The 10,866-nt window shown below is 41.3% G+C and overlaps 1 protein-coding gene across 1 annotated transcript; it reads left to right on the top strand.

Moving 5' to 3' along the window:
* Positions 1 to 905: 905 nt before the first annotated feature.
* LOC132884534 (CMRF35-like molecule 5) lies at positions 906 to 6,910 on the top strand. Its single transcript, XM_060918395.1, has 7 exons — positions 906 to 1,196; positions 5,338 to 5,682; positions 5,847 to 5,936; positions 6,052 to 6,156; positions 6,470 to 6,525; positions 6,640 to 6,762; positions 6,887 to 6,910. The coding sequence occupies exons 1-7, from the start codon at positions 1,091 to 1,093 to the stop codon at positions 6,908 to 6,910; spliced, it is 849 nt and encodes a 282-aa protein (XP_060774378.1). The 5' UTR covers positions 906 to 1,090.
* The last annotated feature ends 3,956 nt before the right edge of the window (positions 6,911 to 10,866 follow it).

The raw sequence follows: 10,866 nt of genomic DNA, 5'->3' as shown, positions 1-10,866 counted from the left end.
TTAATCAGCAACTAAAATAGCAAACATATGAAGTTATGCGAGCAATGAATCCAAGACTGGACCAGACAACAAAACCTTTTTGAGGGTTTAAAAGTGGATCAACTCTAATTTTATTTCAAAACTGATTTTGGGTTTTGGACACTACTGAGGTTTTTAAAAAAGATGATACAAAAAATAGATACAGAAACGTGAAGTACGGCATCAAGATTGGGGTGAAAATTACAAAATGGTAAACAATTCCAGCTCAGTACTGAAATGAATCCACCACAGTTTAAACTGTATCTTTCTTCCTCTGTGTCGCATCTTGTGGTCTAGAGGGCAGTCGAGCCCTTCTGGCAGTAGATCAGTACACACTGACATGGAGTAATAAATATCCTCAGTAAAGTTAACACTGGAGCACTGAGAGGAAAAATAACTCACATGGAGAAATACGCTCACATGCAGAACGGTAATATTAAACACTCGGACACTTTCATATGATTTTTTACACACAAAGTAATAAGAGGCTCATTTTTGTGTCAGGTTAGTTCATGCATATATTTCAGACACAAACTTGCTGTGCAGCTCTTTCTCTCAAGGCCACAAGAGGAAGTGGGCGAAACAACACTGTCTGGTTAAGACACAGATGAAGACAGAACATTTACAGAGCAGGACAGAGACAGTAACAGTGTGGAACAGAACAGGAGCTTTAATATCTTTCTGAAGTGGAGTTGGTGTGGTGATCTGCGAGTGTGAACTCAGGATGAAGATCCTCCTCATCTTCACCCTCTGCCTGATCTCAGGTAAAGAAACGCACTTCAAAATAATCCTCACTATCAGCAGCAGTGTTACAGGAAGGAAGGTTTTGCTCAGATGGATGTTTGGTGTTTTGTTAGATGGAGGAGCCTCCAAGGAAGTAACAGGATATTCAGGAGGAGGAGTCCTTATCAAGTGCAAGTATCATACAGAATACACACAAAACCCAAAATATTTCTGTAAGGGTTCATCTCCAGGCTGTTCTGACCAAATAAAGACAGGAGATAAAAACGAGTGGGTAAATTCAGGAAGATTCTCACTGTTTGATGACACCAAATCAGCAGAGTTCAGGGTGATGATCAGAGAGCTCACTGTACAGGACACTGGGACGTACCACTGTGGAGTTGATAGACGTGCAGCGAAAGACATTTATACAGCTGTGGAACTGAAGGTAAAGGAAGGTGAGTCTCCCACCACTGCCTTCTGTTTATCTCCCCAAAGCTTCAGTGTCATTAACAAACAAAGTACCGGCTAATCATACTTTATTAACATAAAAACTTTATTATTTATAACATCACTTCATTTGGTTTCTGATTGCCCTGTACTGCTCAGTTTGCCTGCTGTTTCACTCCTGCCTTTTTATGACCATGAGTTTCTGATTTCAATTGTCTAACTGTGACCTGAACTTTAAGAAATTTTCATTCAAATTGAATCATGTGCATCGTCAGGAATTTGCCAGAGAGACATCATCTTGAAAGAAAAATATTTTCTTAAAACTTGAATTCCAGTATAAAATTGTAATAGTTATTTACAGTTTTAATGAATTGCACCTGATTTGAACTTGTTTTGAACAGGGGACTTGGTCTCTAGAGAAGTGAGAGCAGATGCAGGGGGAGGAATCAACATCAAGTGCAGATATGAGGATGAATATAAAGACAAACCAAAATCTTTCTGTAAGAACGGAGCTGATCAGTGGTGTTTTAATCAAATAACAACAAAACTAAACAGTGAATGGTCACATGATGGCAGATTCTCAGTTCATGACAGCAGAAGTGCAGGATTCTTCAGTGTGTTTATCAGAGAGCTGATTACGGAGGACACTGGAACATATTCGTGTGCTGTTGTTGTGTCTGATGAAATAGAGACCTACACTGTTGTGAAGCTGAATGTTAGAGAAGGTGAGTAGCTATAATTATGGATTTTATTAATAATAATAAATTTTAGGTGGCACGGTGGTGTAGTGGTTAGCGCTGTCCCCTCACAGCAAGAAGGTCCGGGTTTGAGCCCCGTGGCCGGCAAGGACCTTTCTGTGCGGAGTTTGCATGTTCTCCCCGTGTCCGCGTGGGTTTCCTCCGGGTGCTCCGGTTTCCCCCACAGTCCAAAGACATGCAGGTTAGGTTACTGGTGACTCTAAATTGACCGTAGGTGTGAATGTGAGTGTGAATGGTTGTTTGTGTCTATGTGTCAGCCCTGTGATGACCTGGTGACTTGTCCAGGGTGTACCCCGCCTTTCGTCCGTAGTCAGCTGGGATAGGCTCCAGCTTGCCTGTGACCCTGTAGAACAGGATAAAGTGGTTAGAGATGATGAGATGAGATAATAAATTTTATTTATAGGCACCTTTCAGGACAATCAAGGTCACCGTACCAAGACAATAATAAAAGCAATTGATCAAATGAAAAACATAACCAAAATCATGCAAAAAAGAATAAAACAGAAATAAAGTGCAATGGTAGGATCATTCCAGTCCCAGATTAAAGGGAATATGCTTGTCGGAAAAGGTGGGTTTTGAGGTGAGATTTGAAGGAGATGATGGACTCAGAGTCTTGTATGTCCTGTGGCAGGGAGTTCCAGAGGTGGGGGGCCGAGTGGCTGAAGGCTCTCGACCCCATGGTGGACAAGTGAGCAGGTGGGAGGGTGAGTTGGATGGAGGAGGAGGACCTGAGAGTACGGCTGGGTATGTTGGTGTGGAGGAGCTCAGTAAGGTACTGGGGGGCGAAGGTGTTGATGGCCTTGAAGGTAAAAAGTATGATTTTATAGATGATGCAAAATTTGATAGGAAACCAATGAAGTTGCTGCAGGACAGGTGTGATATGACTGAAGGAGGGGTTCTGGAAATAATTCTGGCGGCAGAGTTTTGAACCAGTTGCAGTTTATGGATGGACTTGTCAGGTAAACCAAAAAGAAGGGAGCTACAATAGTCAAGGCAGGATGTAACCAGGGTGTGGACCAGGATAGCGGTACTGTTGGGTGTGAGGGACGGGCGCAGGCGTGAGATATTACATAAATGGAAGTAAGCTGACCGAGTGACATTATTTATGTGGGACTGGAATGATAGAGTGCTGTCAAGGATGACACCCAGACTCTTAACCTGAGGGGAGGGGGAAACTGAGGAGTTGTCAAAGGAAATGGAGAAACTGTTTATTTTTGAAAGGGTGGATTTAGTGCTAATGAGAAGGACCTCAGTTTTATCACTGTTAAGTTTAAGGAAGTTATGGGAGAATCAGGATCTGAGTTCCTGTAGGCAATCGGAGAGGGAAGCGGGTGGGATTGAGGAGGTGGGTTTGGTGGACAGGTAGAGCTGGGTGTCATCCACATAACAATGGAACTGGATGTTAAATTTACGGAAAATACTGCCAAGAGGGAGGAGGTAGATAATGAATAAGAGAGATCCAAGCACAGAACCTTGGGGTACACCAGAAGAGAGGGGAAATGGTTGGGATGTGAATGTTTTCAGTTGGACCAACTGAGTGCAGCCAAAGAGATATGATTTAAATCAGTCCAGGGGCGTGTCAGATAGTCCAATAGCGGCTAATCTGTCAATGAGGATGGTGTGGGAGATTGTGCCAAAGGCCACACTCAAGTCGAGGAGGATGAGGATGGTAAGGAGTCCAGTGTCAGCAGCCATGAGGATGTCGTTAGTGATTTTGACAAGAGCGGTTTCTGTGCTATGAAATGGGCGAAAGCCAGACTGGAACCGTTCATAGAGATTATTAAGAGAGAGGTGATCATGAACCTGAGACGCAACAGTTTTTTCCAGGATTTTGGAAAGGAAAGGGAGGTTGGAGATGCGACAAAGGTTGTTGAAATCACTGGGGTCAGCACCAGGTTTCTTGAGAATTGGGGTTACTATGGCTGATTTGAAAGATGAGGGGACAATACCAGAGGTGAGAGAAGAATGGAGAATAGCAATTATTAGAGGGGTCAGAGAATGGATGGAGGCTTTTACCAGAGAAGTAGGGAGAGGATCAAGCTGGCAGGTAGATGGCTTGGATTTGTGGATGAGGTCAGATATATCAGCAGCAGAGGGAAGTTTGAAGCTAGAGAGAGGGTGGGAGAAAGGGATTTGAAAAGCTGGGAAGGGTGAGGTGGCTGAGATGTGAGGGGCTAGTTGCTGATGAATACTGTCAATCTTTGTGTTGAAAAATGCCACAATTGAGTTGCAAAAATCAGTTGAGTAGAAATGGGGAGGGAGACAGTCAGGTGGGCGTAGTGTTTTGTTAACCAGAGAAAATGATGCTTGTGTGTTTCCATTACCTAGTATGATTAAGTCTGCATAGTAATTGGATTTTGCAATGGAGAGAGAATCCTTACAAAAGAGAACGTGATTCATGAACATGTCCTTATGAACAGTGAGACCAGTTTTTCTGTAGAGGCTTTCCAGTTGATGACGTTTGGCCTTAAGTTGGCAGAGTTTGGGTGTAAACCAAGGTATGGATTGGATGAAGGAGACAGTCCATGTTTTTAAAGGAGCCAGGGTGTCCAGGAGATTGTGGAGGCCACTATTGTAGTGGAAGAGCAGTTCATCAGGAGTGGATGTGAGGTTGATGCTAAGGAGATTTGCGATACCAGTGTCCAGTGCAGTTAAGTTAATGTCCTTAATATTACGGAATGAGATGGTATGAGACAGTTTAATTTTGGATAAAGTGACATTAACATTAAATGAAATAAGCATGTGGTCAGAGATGGGGAGATCAGCTGCAGAATAATTACAGGAAGTAACACCAGAGCAAAAGGTCCAAAATATGACCTTTTGAGTGCGTGGGAAAATCAATAAACTACTGCAGCCCGAAGCTGTCTAAGCAGGATATGAAGTCTTTGGTGAGGTAGTTATGAGTATTATCAATATGTACATTGAAGTCACCAAGCAGAATTATAGTAGGGGAGAGGGAGGAAATGTTTTAGCAGAAGAAACATCTCATCTCATTATCTCTAGCTGCTTTATCCTGTTCTACGGGGTCGCAGGCAAGCTGGAGCCTATCCCAGCTGACTACGGGCGAAAGGCGGGGTACACCCTGGACAAGTCGCCAGGTCATCACAGGGCTGACACATAGACACAGACAACCATTCACACTCACATTCACACCTACGGTCAATTTAGAGTCACCAGTTAACCTAACCTGCATGTCTTTGGACTGTGGGGGAAACCGGAGCACCCGGAGGAAACCCACGCGGACACGGGGAGAACATGCAAACTCTGCACAGAAAGGCCCTCGCCGGCCAGAAGAAACATGTTGTGATTATATTTTTATGTAAATTTACTGTATGCGTCTTGTTAATCACACATATACTTATAAACTGATCTGATTGCTTGTGATTTGCAGATCTGTCCTATGAGAAGTCCATCAGTGAGACTGTTCATATAGAAGGAGATTTGAACATCAGGTGTAAATACCCAGAATCCCTCAGGAGTGACCCCAAGTTTCTCTGCAAGAAGACGCTGCAACAAGCTGCTTGTTTTAATAAAGGATCTGTTAAAGAAAGTAGAAAGTATGTAAATGAGGGGAAATTCTCCCTGTATGATGACCGAGCAAAACAAATCTTCACTGTCAGTATTAGAAATGTGACTGAGCAGGACTCTGGTGAATACTGGTGTGGAGCTGAAGGAGCCGGGACATCTGATCATGGATACAAGGTTTATTTCACACAGATCAACCTGAGAGCTACTGGTGAGTTTGGAGAGACATGCAGACACATGGTCTCAGTCAGTATATCTGAGTGTCACATATCAAATGTAACCCATATTCTGTTCCATCTGTACTGCTATCAGTCATACACTAGATTCACTCACTTTGTCATTTATTATTTAACTAAACTTTTTAACATGCTTTAGATCCATCTGTCCTAGTTTCAGTTCCAATACCAGCACAACCTTCATCATCGTCATCATCATCTGAGCTCACATCAGCTTCTCCTCCGACAGGTGATTCTGCTGAAATGCACATCACACACAGAGTCGAACTCCATGACTTTGATGTATCTGATCCCTTAGGATTGATCATCATGTCAGTTAAAGTGACTGTTTGTTTCCCTTCCAGGATTTCCAGCTTCCACTGTGATCCCTGTGTCTGTAATTCTGCTGCTGTTTCTGTTTGGAATCATATTCCTCATTGCGATTCTGTCAAAGAGACGCAGGATGCAAGGTATCATCTGTTCAATATTACTTACCAACTTTGTCTGGAACGATACATATTTACTACACAATTAACTATTTAATCTGAATGGTTTCAGATGTTTGGTGTGTGTATGTTTTCTGTTAATCTTGGTCATTAGTCAGTTACATGATCAGTAGAAGGAGTAGTGACACTGAGCCTGTCCGAAGAACAGACAGAAAACAAACAACACATAATACAGATGAATAAACGCACCACAGGATTTTTGGCCATCACAAAATCCAAAGCTCATAAGAACAAAAGTAATAATGACTACCGAATACCTGACTGTTTATTTTTTCAGCAGGAACAGCTTCCATTGATCGATGTTCTGTCCAAGGCTCACGAAATGACCAACAGGTAATTGTCTCCATCAGTGTGTGTGTTCAGTACCAAAACTTACTGTCTTTTTTTTTAAAAAAAGATTGCAATATTTATATATTTTGTTCCTATTACTCTGTGCTTACTGTCTAGGTTTATGAGAATGTTAACGACACCAGACACCTTTCTGCCTCAGACGCTGGAACTTCCAGATATTTCTCGAGTGTTAAACTACCCACGATCTCCTCTGATCCTTCTGAAAGTGTTTATGCCAACGTAATGTAGTTAAGAAGTTTATTCTACTCCTCAACTACCCATAATCCCTCCTGATCATGACGTCTACTCTCCAGCTCAGTCACCCATTATTATTCCTCATTATTCCATCCATCCTTTCATCCAGGTCAGTATTTTGCATCTTCAGTAACTGCCTCCTGCTCAGGTTTGCAGTAGATCCAGAGCTGATCTCAGGAGCACTGGACATGAAGCAGGAATACAACCTCAGAGAAACACCACCCCATCATAGTGTCTGGAATCTTCTATAATTGTACATTAAGTGCAGATTGTCATTTTTTTTTAACATATGATCACAGTTTGTGACTATATTCATCTTTGTATTTTATCCATTTTAAATAGCTATATGTATGTGTTGTGTGTATGGAGTGCTGTATGCATTGTACTGTATGTGTGGACTATGGTGTGTTTTACAGGAAATGCAGTATGTATGGAGAATGTATAATACTGAATATTAGAGTATGATTTTAAGTCATATCTTTACACGTGTGCAAGAAGAAAGAGACAAATCGAGGCATTCGTCTTAGCCTATCTTAACCCCAAAGTCTCAATATCAGCTTGACTTGCTCACTTCAATTCTTAATTTTATTTCACACGATTGTCACCATCTTGCTTTCTCTGATAGTGACCACACTCATTATTACTGCTCTGCACACTGATATCAGCCATCCTCATGCTCTCTGTCACAGTAAAGACACTGATTCAGTCATGGATTCTTTATCAGTTAAAGGAGCGCAGTGTATTTTTGCCATTTCGAATGATTTTTTTATGTAGCGTTAATTAAGTACTGTTCAGTTTTGATGTGATCAGCAGGATGTTCCACAATAAACTTTGAAAAGTTCTCAAGTGTATCGCAGTAGGCGATCATCTCAGGCCAGTATTTAAACCAAAATGTCAAATTATTATACACACTCAGTTATAATACAAAAGTCCGAGACCATATTTAAATTCTGGTTTTAAAAAACTGAAATAAACAAAGTTTTAAAATTTTGAAAGCTAAAACAAAAAAAGGACAAGTTCAACATCTCAAGATGTGGCACAATTTCTAGGTCACTATGCTAAAGGCTCCTTTAGATGGCAGTATTGATCCTCAAACTTGTAGAATTAACCTCTTTAAAGTAGATACGCAGACGCTTTATTTTTAAATAAATTTCTGAGTGGATAGTATCTCCATCCTTGACTCTTGTATGCTGCATAAATAGGAATAAAAAATAATTTGTTTTGAGAGTTAAAATCGACTGCCAAGTTGGCATTTGAGCCGCCCCGCTGAGCCAGCCAGCCCTGAGTGCGTGACGTCACAGCGGTAACTGGTTTTAGCCTTTTATAGCTATAGACCAAAGTCAAATAAATAAAAATTTACGGTGAAAGTAAGAAATAGCGTTACCGACTCGCTCAACTAAGACTGATTTGACTTCATTGATTGTGGGTTGACTCTCATTAAAACAGGATAGGTGTTATAACTTATGCAACATACATGTACATGCATGCATTTTCACTGATAACATGTAAAAGGCTAATTAAATAATCAGATGAACTGAGACAATCGCATTCTGAAGCAAATTAAATAATCTTATACCGGTAACGTCAACACACAATACAAGTTACATGTATTCATCTAAATGCAAGTAAACAATGTTTTTTTTTTTTTTTAATCCAAATGACAGTCGGAGCTTACCCGTCTGTTCTCGCTTCTTGAAGGCCGATCTTGTGGCTGATTGTTTGTGAAGCAATCTGACTTTCAGTTGTTTGTTCAGTTCTCTGTTTATTCACTTCTTCCACATAAGGGTGAGATGGCAGCAATATCCAGCTTAGAAATAAGACGGCTGCTCCACTCATTCACTGTTTCTTCGTACTGTGTATTCCGCCATTACTGCTCGGCTCAGGCAATTACTAAAACCCGGGACAGAATGGGACATCACCGTTTTTAGCAACAACTGTGGGGAGGTCTTTGCCTGAGCGATATGTCCCGTCCCGTTCTGTCCCGTGTTTTAGCAAGAACCCTCAGCTCACTCCAGGAGAACTGGTGCAACAGAACTCACTTTCCTTTCAAAAAATAAAATTAAATACTTTCCTTTTCTTGTAGTTTTCTTTTTCTTTAATTGTTGATACTGCACCCTCTTTCAATACGGGCTTATAGCCAACGCTCCTCAACAGATCAGATGTCTCATACGAGTCTTCAGTAAAATGTGCAGAGCAGGGGAGAGACCACTTCATCGGCGCCCAATGTGCCTGTGAACTTCTCGCAAAACGCATCCAAATCTTTGCAGTTTGAACATTCTTGGGCGATGAATGCAACGGAAATCCAGCTTCTGTCATGTTGTTGCACCCGCCAGCAACACATCTACGTGGCATGGCGATAAATTAACTCAAAATAGAGGATTGGAGTTGCAATCAGCTGTGTTTTCGTATGATGATGGTCTGACTCGTTACATGTAATGAATGTCCTCCTTACGATGAATATCCTCCTCAGAGCCTTCAGTGAGGATGGCGCTGCTGCTGCTGCTGATGTTTTAGTATAGCAGAAATGGTGATGACACCGATAGACTTCCTGCTGTGACGTTACAGACGTCAAGGTCATTCACTCAGACCGCTACCTATATAAATCACTTTAATTGTAAAAATTCCTAGATTAGATTTATTGTTAACACTTAAAACTATTCCTGCGCCATTCTTGAGGTCTCAAGGCATTTATAAACGAAAGTGAGGCCATGGCTCTGCGTATATGCTTTAAGCCGTATTTCAGTGGGTATCCAGGATTTAAACCAGAATTGTGAAATCCCCGACTCACAGCTTACTAAACACTTGATTGATTTTACAGTAGAATATTGTTCTTTAATCAGCAACTAAATTAGCAAACATATGAAGTTATGAGAGCGAGAAATCCAAGTCTGGACCAGACAACAAAACCTTATGGAGGTTTAAATAGTGGATCAGTTTTGGACACTACTGAGATTTAAAAAAAAAAAAAGCCACAAAAAATAGATTCAGAAACGTGAAGTACGGCATCAAGATTGGGGTGAAAATTACAAAATGGAAGACAATTCCAGCTCAGTATTGAAATGAATCTACCACAGTGATGATGTTTACATGCTGCTTTATAACCTGTTAATCAGACTGATAACTGTTGGAATAAAGTACACAGATTGAAGCCGATCCTAATGAATAATTTGAGTAATAAGTCGAGTATTTTTTAAAAATAATCCACTAGAAATCCATGTGTATGTAATAATCACACTGTTTGTCTCATCTCATCTCATTATCTCTAGCCGCTTTATCCTGTTCTACAGGGTCGCAGGCAAGCTGGAGCCTATCCCAGCTGACTACGGGCGAAAGGCGGGGTACACCCTGGACAAGTCGCCAGGTCATCACAGGGCTGACACATAGACACAGACAACCATTCACACTCACATTCACACCTACGGTAAATTTAGAGTCACCAGTTAACCTAACCTGCATGTCTTTGGACTGTGGGGGAAACCGGAGCACCCGGACGAAACCCACACGGACACGGGGAGAACATGCAAACTCCACACAGAAAGGCCCTCGCCGGCCCCGGGGCTCGAACCCGGACCTTCTTGCTGTGAGGCGACAGTGCTAACCACTACGCCACCGTGCCGCCCTGTTTGTCTCAAACAAAAATAATTATTTTAATTATTAATGATAATTTACACCTCATTCACAACACAAGCAGCAGATTAAAAAGGTGAACACACTTATCAGACTCACAAGCACTCATTATAGATACACTGACACTAAGCATCACTCCATGCATGTACATTACTTTGCATCAGCTTTCCCCTTATCAAAAAGAAGTATACTTCAAGTTCATTTTATTACAACCCCGATTCCAAAAAAGTTGGGACAAAGTACAAATTGTAAATAAAAACGGAATGCAATAATTTACAAATCTCAAAAACTGATATTGTATTCACAATAGAACATAGACAACATATCAAATGTCGAAAGTGAGACATTTTGAAATTTCATGCCAAACATTGGCTCATTTGAAATTTCATGACAGCAACACATCTCAAAAAAGTTGGGACGGGGCAATAAGAGGCTGGAAAAGTTAAAGGTACAAAAAAGGAA

Source organism: Neoarius graeffei, chromosome 4, assembly GCF_027579695.1.
Source record: "Neoarius graeffei isolate fNeoGra1 chromosome 4, fNeoGra1.pri, whole genome shotgun sequence".
NCBI lineage: Eukaryota > Metazoa > Chordata > Actinopteri > Siluriformes > Ariidae > Neoarius > Neoarius graeffei.
This window is presented reverse-complemented; position numbering and strand designations above follow the sequence as displayed.